General features: G+C 47.5%; 1 protein-coding gene across 9 annotated transcripts in view; it reads right to left on the reverse strand.

Annotated features, from left to right (window-relative positions):
• The window catches only part of LOC147123234 (protein YIPF5-like), a 90,256-nt gene that overhangs the window by 52,636 nt on the left and 19,467 nt on the right, over positions 1-18,153 (reverse strand). For 6 of the 9 annotated variants that reach the window (XM_085969530.1, XM_085969513.1, XM_085969496.1 and 3 more), the window contains 3 exons: positions 12,034-12,203; positions 8,263-8,408; positions 2,764-2,945 (listed from right to left, as the gene is read on the reverse strand). In XM_085969530.1, the coding sequence (XP_085825656.1) occupies positions 2,764-2,945; positions 8,263-8,408; positions 12,034-12,203 (498 nt within the window). Of the gene's footprint in view, positions 1-1,436; positions 2,182-2,763; positions 2,946-8,262; positions 8,409-12,033; positions 12,204-18,153 lie in introns of those variants that run through there. The other 3 variants (XM_085969486.1, XM_085969540.1, XM_085969522.1) reach the window with 2 other exon arrangements.

An 18,153-nucleotide genomic window follows, 5' to 3' on the forward strand; every position in this document is an offset into this window, starting at 1 on the left:
AAACTCCACTTGTCTCCCTCATTGCAGGAAAAGAGAGCTCACAATAAGAGGGAAAGAGCGAGGACAGGAGGAGGGCCATCATCAGTAGCCCAGCTCACCCCCTGGGAGGAGGCGGTCCCGGAGATCGTGGGATTGGAGGACGATGCGCAAGTGGGGGATGGACAGACGGGTGCATCACAGCAAGCTGGTGACAGAATAGTTTTCCATCTCTCTCATTGGCATTGCATGAGTCGCTGATAATGATTCTGAAGCTCTAACAGATGGACTTATGATCATCTGCAATATGCAATGTGCATGTAACCTTGGCATCACATCTCTGACTCTTTCCTTTACTCCCCCACAGGACCATCGACAGCCCCCGTCCCCACTACCCAGGAGGAACAGCCTGAGCATCCAGACTCCTCAGAGGAAGCTGCAACCTCTGAGGGCGCAGCGTCAGCAGAATTCAGCGCACCCAGCACCTGTGCAGACACTCACACCTCGATGGGACCATCGCGAGATAGAGTAGTGTTGTCACCTGGTGTATCACAGCTCACAAGTGAGAGTCAGCAGACAGTGGAGACAGGGACAGCAGTGGCGAGTCCTCGTCTGAGGGCACCGGACTCTGCCAGCTCCGCTCAGCTGCATGTCGACCCTCTACCTCTGGGTCCATCCACAAGATCAGTGGTGCTGGAACTCCAGGAACAGATGCAGGTGTCTCTGGCAGGTTTTGTCTCCAGGGTCGCTGCGAGTGTGGAGCGAATGAAGGAGTCCATAGCGAACATGAGCAGAGCCTTTGTGGAGTCATTGGCGCATGAACGCATCACCATGGAAAGGATGGCAACCTCCATGGAGGTGATAAGTCATCAGAGTGCAGAAAACATGGTGAGTGTTGTGAATAGAATGACATCTCTGGAGGAGCGATGGTCATCTATTGAACAGAGAAACCAGACCTTCATGGAAGTCCTTCTGAGTAGGACTGCCAGTGCAGATACAGGTCCCCATGGCCCCCCTGATGTGCAGCAAGGTGCTCTCAAGCCACTTGCAAGCGCTGAGGGGGACCTGACCCATGAGAGGGAAGTTGGTGGCAGACATCAAGGAAGTGGGGGCTCCTCTCCAAGCACTCACACGTCCATGCCACTGCAGAGCCCTCGGTCAGAGTCCACACCCAACTGAGATCAGCGTCTCAACCACTGCACAGCCACAGGAGCAGCAGACTGTTGGAGAGCCCTCATAGGTTCGCAACCCAAGAGGATGCTCGCCAAAGGTGTCGAGACAGGAGCAGCAGGAAACTGAGCAAGGGGCCTCCACATCTGCTGAAGCCACAGGGGAAGCACCATGTAGGAGCATACATAAGAGAAAGATACTGCACAAATAGTCACAAGGGTAGTCACTTGGGTGAAATTTGATGTTTAATCTTAAAAAGCCATCAGGTAGTTACTGTAAATAAAACATCTGATGGCTACTGCTGCAGTTGTGGCGTGTGTCATTTCGCTAATGGGACTTCCACATTGAGGGCTTAGGATTACTTGCAATTGTCAGTATGGTGGTCAAATTGTTAGGAATCCGCTGGTTCTTGGCCATTGTTGAAGCTCTGATAAGAAGCTGTGAGGCAAAAGTGCTTGATTGGCTAGACTAAGTAAATCAGGCCAAGATGAGTGCGTTGCTTGCATCCCGAGCAGCAATGTTCTCGCGTACTGCTGCCACTGGTTGATGGGCCTCTGCAAGATGTTCGTTTTCGCTCTCCTCCTCTGAGGAGGATATGTGAGGAGCCACTTGGTCCTCAGGAATCTGCAAGCCACAACGCTGTGCCATGTTGTGAAATGCATAGCAAACCACAACGATTCTGGAGACCCTGGCGCTCCTGTTGGTGCTGCTGTTGTTCATGGTTCTGCTGGTACCGCAGCTGGTCTTCATCCTCATCTGATGTCCAGAAGGGAAGGAAATAAATGTCTCCCATGCTTCTGGTATATGACTCAGTTGAAGAAGCGCTCAGTCGAGGTAGTGAGAGGGGTTTCCCAGGAGGTCACACAGCTGTGGTTATGCCTTCTAAAAGTTCCCCCAGACCTGAGACAACAAAGTCCTGCCACCTGCAAATGATGGCTGATCAAATCTCCTATTTAATGGTGGCGCTGTAGCTAATAGTCAGCAATCCAATTGTGCTCCCGCCAGATTTCACCGTCCTGTTTCAGAGCAGGCGTGCTTCATGTGGGAAAAGGGTTAAAATCACAAAGGCCTTTCAAAATGGGATAATAGAGGCAATTTACTGCTTGTTAAGGGCCTTAAGGGCCTATCCCACCTCTTGGAGGCAGGACGGAGACGGGAGCAGTAAACACGATTTCTTGAAAATTGCTTGGAGGCGGGATGGAGGCGGGGTTGGGCCCGCCCGCCACTTTTTGCAATTTTAACACCCCACATGCCTCCATTCCCGCCTCCACGGCCCTGTGAAATTCGAGCCCCAACAGTTTCTCACCATTTAAAAATATTCTGTTTTTCAATTCTTCAGTTATCCATTAATTTTGTCCAACACCCAAAAATTAAATCTTGTGTCCAGATGTTTACACTTTAGGCAACCATGCACATTTCCTTTCTTTATTTAGTCCGCAAGGCCGCCAGAATAGACAAAAGCGCCACCTAGTGCCGTTGCAGGGGAAATTCAGCCACTTTAGATTTTGATTTCAGAACTAGTTCAAAGTTTGACAGAGTACTTAACAGTTTTGCAAAATTAATTTTGCGCCAATCATCCTCAAATGTATAGCCCTGATTACTAATTTGTATACTTACTGGAGTGAAAAGAGTACTGCACAGCCAGAGAGAATGATCATTGGAAGGAGACAGTAGCCCAGGACACTGGCCACACAGCCATATGAGACCCCTGTAACACTCATCAGGTTCAGTAGTGTGTGAATCGCCAAACACCCAAAAACGCTGATTCCATAAACATAGCCAAATTGTACTTTACCAGCCTGTAATAAAAAGTAGAAATGAATTATTCATCATGGTAACTTAGGATCTATTTTCGCTAACCTGTGGAACTAGAGGATGTTAAAGTTGAACTGAAGTGTAATAAAAAAGGAACCATTTGAAAAATACTAATTAAAGAATTGTGTGAAAGGATTGAACAGTGCAGGGAATTAGAAAACTGCCATTTTGAATCCAGGCCAGACTGATGGGATGAAACTCTCCTCTCGTTGCCAAACAAACTAAGCATGTGAATAGAACAATTAATCCCACTCCCCTGCTCTTTCCCCATAGGCCTGCAAAATTTTCCTTTACAAGTATATATCCAATTCCCTTTTAAAAATTACTGCTGAATCTGCTTCCACCACCCTTTCAGGCAGTGCATTCCAGATCACAACAATCATTGCGGAACAGCAATGAACAAAGTAAATATTGAACAGTTTAAACAATTGAATATAAGTTGCAGCAAATCATGCTTAGATTGTACAGTGCTGTAGTCAGAATAACCCTCGAGTACCTAGTTCTGCAAACACAAAGATGGCATTCCAACAGGTGGTATAGGAAGAGCCACAACAGTGACAGAGGACTGAGTTATGTCTGGAGAAACTTTGTTGTTTCAGCCTTCAAAGGAGGAGGGTGACAGGGGGTCTTGTAGAGGTATAAAAGATTGCAAATGGTATAGAAAAACTAAATTCAGAACATTACTTCAAACAACACAATGATAGGACAAAGGGATACAAGTTCAAATTAGTAAAAAGTACATTTAGGACTGATATCAGGAAGTTAATCACACAGAGTGATCAGCATATGGGATGGGCTTCTGGGTGGGGTAGAAGAGGTGAGAACTCAAGAATAATATAAAAACAGTCGGATGATATGATGGAGATGAGATCTATTAGTTTTTTTGGGGATGGACGATCTAAGATGGGAAAAATGGCTTTCCTCATCTGCATCTATCTTATGACCTTGTGATGTAAGGCTCCTAAGTGAAATTAGTTTAGTCAGTTCTCAAACTGATTCCTAAGATCTGCAGTAAAACTCCCATTTATTTGCCTGAAATTGCCATGAAGGCTGCTGCTATAAAAACCTGGACAGCCCAAGTGAGATGCATTAAATAATATCTAATTTGTACTGACCAGGTTATACCTGCTGCACACAATGGGCGCTCTGGTTTGATACCCTGGGAAATTTGGAGTGCTTTTCCACATGTAGTGGTGCTTCTAATTTTCAAGGAAACCTCAGCATCCAGAGGAAATTTTTTATGGTAAAATAAATGGGTGAAAAATCATGGGCAGCACCCACTGGTGTTCCAATATGTGCTATTACATAGTATTAATAGCACAGAAACAGGCCATTCAGCCCAACAGGTCAATGTCGGTGTTTATGCTCCACACGAGCCTCCTCCCATCCTTTTTCATCTAACTCCATCAACATATCCTTCTATTCCTTTCTCCACCCCCCCGCCCCCCATAAGTGTTTATCTCGCTTCCCCTTAAATGCATCTCTGCCAGTCGCCCCAACTACTCCTTGTGGTAGCGAGTTCCACATTCCAACCTCTCTCTGGGTAAAGATGTTTCTCCTTAATTTCCTATTGGATTTTATTAGTGATTATCTTATATTTATGGACCCTAGTTCTGGTTTCCCCAACAAGTGGAAACATCTTCTCGATGTCGATCCTATCAAACCCTTTCATAATCTTAAAGACCTCTATCCGTCTTCTCTTTTCTAGAGAAAAGAGCCCCGACCTGTTCAATCTTTCCTGATAGGTGTAACCTCAGTTCTGGTATCACTCTAGTAAATCTTTTTTGCACCTTCTCCAGTGCCTCTATATCCTTTTTATAATATGGAGACCAGAACTGTTCACAATATGCCAAGTGTGGCCTAACCAAGGTTCGATACAAGTTTAACATAATTTCTCTGCTTTTCAGTTCTATCCCTCTAGAAATGAAACCCAGTGCTTTGGTTGCTTTTTTTTATGGACTTATTAACCTGCATCACTACTTTTAGTGATTTGTGTATCAGTACTCCCAAATCCCTCTGCTCCTCGACCCAATTTAGACACATTTTCCAAGGAGTATGTGGCCTCCTTATTCTTCCTACCAAAATGTACCACCTCACACTTCTCTATATTGAAGTTCATTTGCCAATTACACATGCATTCTGCAAGTTTATTAATGTCATCCTGTATTTTGCCACAGTCCTCCTCTGTATTAACTATAACCCACAACTTGGTGTCGTCTGCAAATTTTGAAATTGTACTTCCGATTCCTGAGTCTAAATCGTTTATGTAAATGATGAACAACAGTGGTCCCAGCACCGATCCTTGTGGAACACCACTACCTAACTTTTGCCAGTCTGATTAACTACCTTTAACCCCTAACCTGTTTTCTGTTTTGTAGCCAGCTTGCTATCCATTCTGCTACTTGTCCCCTGACTCCACATGTTCTGACCTTCGTCATGAGTCTACTATGCGGTACCTTATTGAAGGCATTTTGAAAATCCAAATATATTAAGTCTACTACATAACCCTTGTCTACTCTTTGTGTTACTTATTCAAAGAATTCAATAAGATTGGTCAAGCATGATCTTCCCTTTTGAAATCTGTGCTGACTACTCTATTATATTTTCAGTTTCTAGGGCCTAGAAATTGAGTTTTGGCTTAGCCAGGGCTTTAGCGCCGAAAGTTAGTGCCGGCACTAAGTCCCCCTGCGCGCGCCAAAAATTCAGCAGGGCCGCGCCCAAACGGCTGCCGGCGCTACTGAAGGGTCTTAGCGGCGGTAAATCGGCGCTAACTGCCATTTCGCGCCGCAATTCCGGCGCTGTGGCACCCGATGCGGTGCGGCAGGCTCGGGAAGTGCAGGCCTCCTCCTTCCCTTAAGGAGGAGCTGCCTGCACCCGGCCGCGGCCCGCGAAAATCTTTTTAAAAATGAGCCCGGCACCTCGGACAAGTGCCGGGCTTGCTTCTGTTCCGGGGGGGGGAAGTCCGGGGAGGGAGCTGCGGCCAGGCGGCCGGCGGGAAAGCGGCCGGCCGCCGCGGGGCCTTTAATGCGCCGGCGCAAAGACTTGTAAGACTCTGTTGCCAGAGTCTTAGTTGCGGCTGCCACGGGCGAGGCGGCCGCAACTGAATTTCGGCACTGGGGCCCGTCGGCATGGCAACCGGGACGCTGCGCACACCGATGACGTCATCGGTGCCGGCGCAGCGCTACCGGTCTACCACGGCGGAAGGGCCCCAGGCAATTTCGGCGCCGGCGCCAATTGCAGCGCTAGGCCCTCTAGCGCCGCAAAATCGGCGCTAAGGGCACTCAATTTCTAGGCCTAGATGTTTTTCTATTACATCTTTGATTAAGAATTCCACTATCTTTACTACCACTGACTTTAATTGGTCTATTAATCTCCGGAATTGTTCTATCTCCCTTTTTAAATATAGGAATCTCATTAGCTGTGCGCCAGTCCTCTGGCACTATTCCCTTTTATAATTATTTTTTATATAAATGTAATAGTGCTTCTGCTATCTCTTCCCTAACTTTTTAATACGCATGGATGCAATCCATCCAGACCAGGGGTTTTATCCTCTCTAAGTTTGATTAGTTTATCAATTATCTTCCCCCTTTCTATCTTCAATGTCTTTATATCTTTTTTGATCTCTTCTCCTAAAGTCATGCCCACCTTGTAAGTCTCCCTGGTAAAAACTGAGGCGAAGTAATTATTTAATATTTCTGCTCTTGAGTGTGCTAAAAGACAAAAGAAATGATATCTCGGTATACACACCAATAATAATCTCGGGCAATTTGATGCATGCTTGCTACTGGTGGGGAGCCTTGCCCACCGGCCATGCATATCAGGAAATTGTCAGTGCTCTGCGCATAATTTTCCATCCATCAATTATACTGGACAGGAAATTGTGAGCAGGCCACTCTCAATTTCCTGATATGCGCAGCCAGTGAGCGTGGTCTTGTTACGTCTGTCTGCCAGTTGTAGTAAAGGACCCCTCTGCCCTGTATCTAACCATTGCTACACCTGACCTCCGAGCACTTGATGCTGATACCAGGCATGTTCCATTCCTCCAGCAGTGACATCCCTCACTTTGATGAGCACAAAAGTTTCAATAAACAAATTTCAAAGATAGTGTTCCCTCTAACTGTGATACACAGATGTAATGATATAGAGCTGCTTTCATTCAATGGCCCAGTAATTCGGGTCCCAACGCGTGAGTACGGACGGGGTACTCACGCGTGGGCCCGATGGAAGTGCCGGTTTTCAGCATGCACAGCGCATGCGCGGAAAACCGGCATTTCCTTTCCTCTGAACCAAGGGGTTCAGAGGTCGAATACGTGTACGCAGGAGTCTGCGCGTGCGCGCTGAAATTCCTTTTTTTCTTAAAGGTTTGCCCGTGCGTGAAGGCCTCAACTTTTTACGAATGAAAAAAGCAGACATAAGGACTTAGTTTTAAAAGGTAAGTGGTCTAATAATTAAAGTTAGAATTTTTTTCCACAGGTTTATTATTTTTAAAGACTTTACAGTAAGGTAAGTGTATTTTTAGACCCGATTTGTTAAAAAATTATTTTTTTCAAAAATTTGAATAATTGTTTAAATTCGTTTTTTACAGTTATTAATAGTTCATTTAATTAGTGGGATTTTTTTTAACTTTTATTTGAAGTTTAAGTACTGTTTTGGGCACCCGGAGTTTTCATAAGTTTGACAGTTCTTACTATCAAACTCATGAATGAACTTTTGCAACCTCCGATTGGTTGCCCAGTGCTCACGTGATCCCAGCTGGCTCATCGAACTAACTACGCCGCTGGATCACGCAAGCACAGCGCGCCGGGAGCTGAACCGGGCCACTGACAGGAAATCCACGCAGGGCCAGGCTTCAACTGTCGGCGCGCTATGTAAGTGTAGGTCGGGGGTTTGCACCCGCGGTAAGCCCCCGACACCAATTTCTGGGCCATTATGATACATTGACAGATTGGCTTACATTTTATTGAAATGCAAAATGCATGTCTGTGCCTTTCTCTCATAAGATACAGACTTTGAAAAAAGAATGCAAATCGGGCCAAAATTTGCCTCACAAGAGAAAAATAATTCTTTCTATAGGTTGCCATACAAATAACATAAGCGTCAAACCAGTTGCTTTTTCATGAGGCACCGCCTGAGGTGCACAGTGACATTACTATGAGAATAAAAGAAAAACAGTTCTGATGATTTTCATAATGTAGTAAATGATGATATATAACAAAAACTGTAAAGATGAAGCAAGCAAAATGCCATATGTAAGCAAATTACTTTTCTTGTCATGTCATTTGCAGTGACATTTTAACGCACCAGCAACAGTGTGGCTCCAAATGCCAAACAGAAAACCATTGGTCCTGTCAGATCAGTTTCATTCATAATGCTGCCATCTGCTGGCTTCATTGGATTCAGAACTGTTAATGTTTTTTGCCAGATGTGATCAAAGTTGATCCCAATTTCTGTAAAGAAAACCAGTCTGATTTAGGATTCCACAAAAATAGATTTGCTTCTCTGCTTCTAGCATTTCTGGTGCTATCTGAAACTCTCATCACATTTTAGGTTGGCTGTCATTCTTTTGACGATCAACAGTTTGTTTTTAATTAGGCACCATTTGATGACAAAGATCAGGGACACAGGTTTATGTGACTGAATGTGTCAAGTTCTGTTTTTATTACCTGGGGGGATTCTGACATTTTTACCATGCACTGGGCGTCACATTCCACTATTCCAGCCATGTTTCCATGAAAATTGCAAGCCTTCACAATAAATGACACAATTTATCTAGAATATTGGTTATCTTTATTTTTCAATATACTTATTACAGTTTCAATTTTGTTGACATTTTTAACAGATGGAAATTTAAATCAATATTGACTGATGAAATTTCAAAATACTAAGAAGTTCAGACAAGAAGGGTGCATGAGCTCCACCTGATGGTGATCTAAGTTGAGAGCCATAGTCACAAAAAGCTTCCATGAGCTGTTGTGCACAAGATGTTGAAGATCTAAATTAGCTATATCATAACCTGTTTTTAATTCAAAGGAACAGTTCATGCTAAATGTTGGCATTTGTTCAGAATTTTAACCTGTTGACAAAGCTGCCTGCATAACGCACCAAGTTATGAATGTCCTGAAGTAGGCTCTATACCCAAAACATTAACCTATCTTTTCTCTTCTTAGATATTGATAAACCTGCTGTGTATTTCCAACCTTTTCCATTTTTACTTCACCAAGTCATAAATTTGCTTCATAAATGGAATAAAATGCCATTTTTATACTATTGAGTGTATTTTATTGAATTTCTTTTTATTTTGTGTCACCAGCAAAAATAGATAAAGTTAAACACAATTGCTAATCATTTTTTTAAAAAAACAATATTTACTATATACCTTATCACATCAAAATGGCCCAAACGTTGAATTATTTGGGAAGTGCAGTGGCTTTTTTTTAATCTGGCAAATTCCAGCAATATCCCACAAACAGCAATTAGATGAATGGCCAGTTAATCTGATTTTTGTTTTGACGGTGTTGGTTGAGGGAAGAATGTTGGTCAGGACACAAAGAGAACTCTCTGGTCTTTGACCACCCGAAACATGCAGAAAGGCCCATCTGTTTAACATCTTATCTGAAGGTTAGCACCTCTGTCAATACACCACTTCCAGCTTGAATTATAAGTACAGATCTTGATATAGGCTCAAAGTCACAACCTTCTGGCCAAAGCCTACAGCGCTACCCACTCAGCCAAGCTGAAACACATCACACAGGACAGAAGTGTATTACAAAGAGGTTTTCTACATAAAGTTCAAAGCATCAAGCATATATTTTAATAATAACCCCCTCAGCCTTAATTCTCCAAGGTTCATGGAAAATTTTAACAGCCATTTTAAAAATGCACAAGGCCATTGTTGTCTGAAATCCAGATGTTCGTCCGATTTGCCATTTTTCTGTCCCTTTCTGGATGTGCCAAAATTCCTATCAAAGATAGGAAATTACCCAGAGGTTTAGGGACATGTGAGGAAATTCTTCACCTAAGAATATTTGTATTTACCTTTTAATCTTATTCTGAATTGAAACAGAGCAGCCAGCCAGATTCTTCTGTTTGTAATCATGCAAATTGTTACAAGAGTGAGTGCAGTAACAAATTGTGCACAGCTTTCAGTCTCAAAGTTTTTAAACATGCATTCTAAGCACAGATCACCCTCTGTCAGAGAACAAAAATGAAATAATAATAGAGCTACCACCAAGTAAATGACTAATTGGAGCCCTTAGTAGTGAGGCTAAATAGATTTATAATGATTTATAATGCCCTTCCATGCATTTTTCTGATGTTCTTGCTAGCTGTTACAGTCGTGGTATGAGGACCGTAGCTGTGATAATAGAGCTGCCAGTTCCTTGATTTGATTTATAATATATGTGAAAGCATCTTGCAGGGATAAAGGTATCATTCATGAAAGGTTGTTAAGATCAAATATACTATTCATGAAAAGAAGGTTGAGCAATAATGTCCTTCCCTTTAGCATTAAATGGGAAGATATATTGTGAAAGCCCGTGGAATATGATTTATATCCCTAAAGGCAGTTGAACATAGCTGGTACAACATAAAGTCAAGAGTTATGTTTGGGTCAGCACCACCTTTGAATATAAATCATAGGCCTATGGGTCTTTGTAAAGTAATTTGCTTAAGCCAGCCATTAAAAATTAATCTGATGAAGGATTAGGTACAGTTAATTAGGTAAAGATGTAAAACAGATTGGTTTAATGGTTTGCTCTGCTCCATTGTGGCTTGATTCATTTGGTGTATAGATTTAAAATGTTTATACTTTGAATGTTCTCTCCTTGAGGGTAAATACAAAACATGTATGGCCAGTTTGGCTTATTTGGTAGCACCTCCACCTCTGAGTCGGAAGGTTTTCATTTTAATCGCTCCACCATTGGCGGCTGTGCCTTCAGCTGCCAAGGCCCTAAGCTGTGGAGTTCCCTCCCTAAACCTCCCTGTCTCTACCTTTCATCCTTTAAGATGCTCTTTAAAACCTACCTGTTTGGCCAAGCCCTGTCCTAATATCTCCTTCTGTGGCTTGGTGTCAAATTTTATTTTATAACATTCCTGTGAAGCTCCTTGGGACATTTTACTATGTTAAAGGTGCTATATAAATGCAAGTTGTTGTTGTTCAACCCCACACCAGGACTCCAGTATACAATCTAGGCTGATGCTTTGGTGCCGTAGTTCCCTATTCACTTTATAAAAATTATTTTTAATTTTAAAAACCTCTGGTAAATTTCCTCTTAGCCTTCCTCTGGCACTGTGTTCCTGACATGTTCCTGCCCCACCTTAACTTGCCTGAATTCAGGCACAGGAAGGTGTCTGCCCAGAGGAGCAGGGGCCTAATGGTGAAGTTGCATCACAATGACGCCATTGTGACATGCGCACCATTTTCACTGCAGGCCCAACTAAGGGCCACAGAGATTTGAACCTGTCAGTGAAAACTGGCGGCAGACAGGATCCTGGCCACTGCTACACTCCTGTGGCCCATGCACAGGATAAGGGTCCTCTGTTATTGATCCCTGGGTCTTACTATTGTTTAGATACCAAAATAAGGTACATTCTGGAAAGTAGGTGACACAAGGTTTACTTACAGAAGTGGACAGTGATGCTAAACCTGAGGAAATATCTAGCATAAAACCCAAAAATATGACAACATCCTTCATGATTTACAATATAAAGCCCAAGTTTAACATCACCATAAAAGCACTGTACGGCTGAGTTCAGGGGCAATGAGGATGCCCAGAACCAAACTTCTCAGAAGCCTTTAAAATAAAGACTTTATCAGGTCTCTCTCACACCTATGATCCTGGTTGAGAGGACAGACCCCCTCACAGATTTGCACCAAGACAACTGTATGACCAGCCACTAATGGTGGAAAGGAGCTTATGGTGACTTTTTATCTGACCATCCCTCCCTTTGGACAACGTGTCCACCTCCAGCATCTCAATACAACAGCATGTCTGAGATCAGTAACTCACTGTGTGGAGAAATGCAGCAGAATGCAATGGTCCAATTCTGAGTGTTAAAATTTTAAATTATTACCTTCTAGAAGTGGTGGTTCATCATCAGTGTCACCATATACTGCAGAAGATGGGCCGAAGGGAGTGTACATCTCAGGCGGCTGTAAGATATGTCCAGCATAGAGCTGCGAAGACTCTGTCATTTCTGAAGGAACAAATATTTTGGGCCGTGGATGACCATTCTCAAACTCACTGTAAGACATACACAAAGGGGAACCAATCCTTATTAAGATGAAAATGTCAAACACCTGTCACAACTCATTTAGAATATGAATAGGTTTAAAAGGAAATACCCAACTATGTCAAAGAAAAGACAACATTTCTTAAATATTTCTTTGTTGGGTGTTGGGTTTCAGCTATAGGGGGTGGTGTGTCATGCCCAGCCAGCTTCGACTCTGGCTGTCCCCTTTGAGCAGTTCGAATCACTCCCACACCCCTGGGTTCTAGACACCGGACTTAGGTACAGGCGGCGATACAGAAAATCGAGTAGACAAGTGGTTTGGTGCAAGAAAACCAAAATTTTATTAAAAGCAGAATAAAACAATCTTATCAAAATTACAATACAGGCATAAACAATTACACTTATATGGGAATGGGGAACACACGGCACATCGAGGGAAAACAACTACATTAAACAATCCCCTTAGCCTTATCCCACCCCCCTATACCTAACTAGATTAAGCTATGAGGGGCCAGGAATTCATGCTCACCAATCCAAAACCTGTTGCTTAAATGGTTGTGAGTTTTGAGGTCCGCTCCCGCTGTCCTTTGGGGTACCCCGTCGCCATGTGGTCTCAGGGCGCGGCGCTGAAGTTGTTGATGCGAAGCACCCTCCCTTTTCTTCAGCTATCATCGTCGTCTCGTCGCGATGGGTTTTCTTCTTCTCCCTCGAGCGGTCGTCGGCGGTAATGTTACGATCGGAGTCAATTGGCGGTCTTTATCGTCTAAAAGATTTTACTACCCATGCTTCGAACGCTAGCTTATTCGTCACGGGCGCTGCCACCCACTCTTCGAATGCCTGCTTATTCGCACTGTTCATGCATGCAACACCAACTTATTCACCAAACTCCAGCTTATAACTAGGCGTTTGGTTTTTCCCAATGCGTCTTTCGCTGCCCTTCTCTGCTTTAATCGGTTTACATTCTTCTTCGTCTCGTCTCGTCCTGTCTGCCCGTTTGTGGCCTGTGTGTCCTGTGTGGTCTTGAACTCGGGTCTCGTTCTCCTCCCACGTTTGGCCTCAGTGTAATGGGCGTCCTTGGTTGTTGAGTGGCGCGGGGAGGGAGAAGAGAGCCTGCCACAAGGCCAGGGCATGAGTATGAGCGGCAGCAGGCCGAGGCCTCCAGCAAGAGATCAGGGAGCTAAGCGAAACGCACCACGATTACCACTGATGGGCCTACAATTATACCCGTTCTTCAACTCCTTATCTGCACGCCAAATCAGGTCAGTCCATTGTCTTACTTTTGGCGGGCTTGTTTAAATGATTACAACCATTTACTTTAACGACTTTTGGAGTGGTTGTCTCCGGGTCTAATGGCCCCGGTGTCCTGGTTCTTTGTCATGGATAAGACTTAATTGTCCCCATCCTGATTTGATGGCTACTGTGAGCTGTTACCGACTAAATATGCAGAAACCTAATGGCCTCGATTCTAGCCCCATTCTAGCTTGATTTGTTTCAAGTCGAATGAATGCGTATTCTGTGTTTACTTTGTCTGGCTGGCTCCAGAGAGTCCTTTTTCACAGATTCCTGCATTTTAAGTTTAATCTCCGGGCCTGATTGTCTGCAGAACCTTGCTTTAAAAATCCTGTCGGTTTGGTCACGAGGCTGCAGAAGCCATTTTGGGTACTGTAGCCTAGAAATTCAGTATAGCCACTTTTGGGGCGGTAAAGTCGGGCGGCCGCTAAAGTTTGCGCCCGGCGCAAAGTGGAGGCCACTTCGCCGATATTCAGTAGCTTTGGCCAAGGAGTTTGCTCGAGCGCTAAAACTGGCGATGCACGGCTATCTATAGGCGCTAAGCCGGCGGTGCAGACTGATACCGCCGAGGCCGGGCGCAGCGCAGGTGCGGTCATTTCTTGATTGACAGCAGACACCCTGGCGCCGGCCAGCTCTTAAAGGGGGAAGGGTCGACTTGGTCTGCTGCCACGCCCTGGATACTGCAGCCCTCCAGCTAGGCCTAAACACTGCTGCTGGAGAGAAATAGCGCCAGGAAGGATGCAGAGGGCCCGTGAGCGAGCGCAGCGCTTCTCTGCCCATGATTTAAAGGTGCTGGTTAGGGCTTTGGAGAGGAGATGCCATATCTTGTTCCCGGACAGTGGCAAGTAGCCTGCCACCAGGGTGTACAGGAGAGCCTGGAGGGATATCGCCCAGAGGGTCACAGCCACCTGCGAAGTCCTCAGGACTGGTGTCCAATGCTGGAAAAAGTTTAACGACCTCACTCGGATTGTCAGGGTGAGTACCCTTTCCAGTGTCCTCCTCATCCTTGCATGTGCACCTCACATTATGGGCAAAGGGACCTCAAAGCCCTAATGGCCAGCCCTCATCCAGCAGCTATGGCACTGGCATGAACATCAATTGCACTTTCTGCACTTTACACACTGGCCAAGCTATTCGACCATGGGAGTCAGTGCATACAGCAACAGGGCACCACACTGGCCAAGCTATTCGACCATGGGAGGCAGTGCATACAGCAACAGGGCACCACACTGGCCAAGCTATTCGACCATGGGAGGCAGTGCATACAGCAACAGGGCACCACACTGGCCAAGCTATTCGACCATGGGAGGCAGTGCACACAACAACAGGGCACCACACTGTACTTAGAGGCCGTCCTTTCTCTTGCAGGCCAAGCTGGCCCAGAATCTGAGGAGCCGGACTGACACCGGGGGAGGCCGTCCCCAGTTCCAGCAGCTCAGTGACCTGGAGGAGCGCGTGGGTCGACTCATGGGTGGCCGGCTGATTGGCCCCGTTGCATGTGGAGATGCCGGCCCTGTGCTGGGCCCCAATGGTAAGGACATGACCTTTTGGACCTCTCTCGTTCGCCTTGCGCTTCAGATCTACATCCTTTGCCACTGTCCGACCAATGCGCTGAATGCCACCACTCATGCCTCCCTCGCTGACGCCCTGTCCTCACTCTAAAGCTACTCTTGTGCCTTCCTGCTTTCAGCTGGTCAGGAGGAGGTCCCTGAAGCTGCCAGTGACAGTCCCTCGGAAGAGGAGGACGAGGAGGAGCAAGAGGAAGGCGGCCCATCGGGGGAACCCTCATCCGCGCCAGGGGATGGCAATGGAGGGGACACGTCCTCCCTGGAGGAGAGCCAGGGGGAAGTGTTGCAGGGGGGTGTAGCTCCTGTGCCCAGTGGCGTCCAGGCACGCAGGAAGGGTCGGGCAGCTCGGCGGCCTTCTCCCCAGAGGGGGGAAGTGTTGCAGGGGAGTGTAGTTGCTGTGCCCAGTGGCGTCCAGCCACGCGGGAAGGGTCGGGCAGCTCAGCTGCCTTCTCCCCAGAGGGGGGAAGTGTTGCAGGGGAGTGTAGTTGCTGTGCCCAGTGGCGTCCAGCCACACGGGAAGGGTCGGGCGGCTCGGCTGCCTTCTCCCCAGAGGGGGGAAGTGTTGCAGGGGAGTGCAGTTGCTGGGCCCAGTGGCGTCCAGCCACGCGGGAAGGGTCGGGCAGCTCGGCGGCCTTCTCCCCAGAGGGAGAGTCCGGCCTCCAGTCCGGAGACGGTCCTCGCCCAGGAGGTGCGCCTCCTCGATCAAATGTCCGCGGAGTCGGATCGCCGGCACACCGAGTTCATGGGGGTTGTGGCACGGTTGCCTGAGGCCATCGAGTCCCTGGCTCATAGTGTGTCCGATTTCGGGGCCTCACAGGCCAGGGGTTTCGAACAACTCGGGGCAGCACAGGCCAGGGGTCTCGAACAATTCGGGGCAGCACAGGACGCGAGTCGGGCCGAATTGAGGGCAGCACATGGCGCGAGTCGGGCCGAATTCAGGGCAGCACAGGACGCGAGTCGGGACGACTTCAGGGCAGCACAGGCAGCGAGTGGCCAGTTGATCAGTGGTGCCGTGCAGTTACTGGCTGGTCTGATGCGGGCACAGACCAGGGCAGTACGGGCACTCACTGCTGCCACACTCGTTGTATCAGGCAGGCATCACCAGGGCACCCGCCGCGCTGCAGCAGCACAGCGGTCTGGCCTTCAGCAGATTGCTGCGCTTGCTGCAGTGCCAGCCCGGCCGAGTGCCAGTGTCTCAGGCGAGCAGCGAGCACCTGGCATTAGCCAGCTTGCCCCCATTGCTGCAGCCGCCACTGCCAATCCCCCAGCGAAGCTGCCACGAGCTGCTGGAGAGACTGATGCTGCCCAGCCACAGCTGCAGCAGTCAGCAGCCGGCCCCTCGAGGGCCAGAGCTCGTCTAGGCCGACCCCCAAGGGTATCTGCCGTCACGCAATGTGCCCCTCAGGAGCCTTCCAACAGCCTTGCAGCACCCACAGGGCCCAGGTTGAGGCGGAGCAGCAGGTCGGCCAGGGGCCGGAAAAGGCTGGACAAGGACTCGCCCTCTCGGCACACAAAGTAGAGTGTGTTGCCAAATGTTTTTTTATATGGGGGTGGTTGTGTTGTCTATGGGGGGGGTTGTTTTGGTAAGGCCGAGGATGAAGGCCATTTGGATGGAAAAGTTTTGTTATTCCTCCCCAGGTTGTGGGAGTGAGTCATGTGTTTGACTGTTTTTTGGGGGTGTTGTCTGTTTTTGGGTTTCATGTGGGAAGGGCCCTGAGTTTGTTCAATAAAGCTTTTTCTTTATTCAGCTTGTCCATGTTTGATGTTTGAAGTGGTTGTTGCGTTAACCAGCTGAGGGCTTGCGGAGCGGCTGCATTCATGTCCCTTCATTGCCACAAGCCATTCCCTGACAGGGGGCCTAGCAGTGTCGTTCAATAAGCCGCCGACGGACGGCCCTTGGACCTTGTGGCTCCCTCCTGGGCTGGTACTCCTCCTCCTCCTCCTCCTCCTCCTCATGGTCCTCCTGCTCCTCCTCCTGAGGTGGTGGTCCAACGTGAGGTGGCAGTGCCTGAGTCCTGCGGATAGCCAGGTTGTGCAGCATGCAGCAAACGATGACGAACTGGGAGACTCTATCCGGCGAATACTGCAGAGATCCGCCGGAGCGATCCAGGCAGCAGAACCGTTGCTTGAGGACGCCAATCGTTTGCTCTATGATGTTCCTTGTGGCTTGATGGCTTTCGTTGTATGCCTCCTCAGCAGGGGTCCTGGGCGCGCGGAGCGGGGTCATGAGCCATGTACACAAAGGATAGCCTTTGTCCCCGATAAGCCATCCTCTTGGGGGAGGCTGTGCCTGGAACATGTCAGCCACAGTAGTCTGGCGCAGGATAAATGCATCGTGGCTGCTGCCTGGAAAGCGGGCATTGACAGCTAGGATGCGCTGCCTGTTGTCACACACCAGCTGTACATTGAGGGAATGGTAGCCCTTCCGGTTGCGGTAATCCTCGGCATTGTCGATAGGTGCCCGCAAAGCCACATGCGTGCAGTCAATGGCGCCCTGCACCATGGGGAAGTCCGCGATCCTCGCAAATCCGACTGCACGCTGCTCCTGCCTCTCCAGGGTCATGGGGAAGGAGATGAATTGGTGTCTCCTTGTGAAAAGGGCATCGGTGACCTGCCGGATGCAGCGATGCATGGCGAACTGGGATATGTTAGCTATGTCCCCAGCAGCGGCTTGGAAGGAGCCGCTTGCATAAAAGTTCAGAGCCACCGTGACCTTCACTTCCACCGACAGAGACGTCCTGCACATCAGCTGTGGACGCAGATCTCTGTGAAGCAGCTGGCAGATCTCTGCAGCCACCTCCCTTCTGAAGCGCAGCCTCTTAACACACTGCGCGGCAGTCATGGTGAGATAGGACACCTGCTGGCGGTATTCCCTGAGTGGGTAAGGCCTACGTTGCCGACGCCTGATGCCCCCTCTGCGTGTAGGCATGGCTGCCCCTCTCACACAGCGTCTGCGAGCCCTTCACACATAATGCTGGAACTGAGGGTTAGAACCCCATGCAGCCCCCATAATATACTTGCAAACAATGAAATCACAATGAGGCAAATTTCCAAGCTCTGGCCAGAAGCCAAAAATACCTCTCCTATGTTGGGCCAAATCAGT

This window comes from Somniosus microcephalus, chromosome 2 (assembly GCF_052327205.1).
Source record: "Somniosus microcephalus isolate GS21.2 chromosome 2, FLI_Smic_1.0, whole genome shotgun sequence".
Classification (NCBI taxonomy): Eukaryota; Metazoa; Chordata; class Chondrichthyes; order Squaliformes; family Somniosidae; genus Somniosus; species Somniosus microcephalus.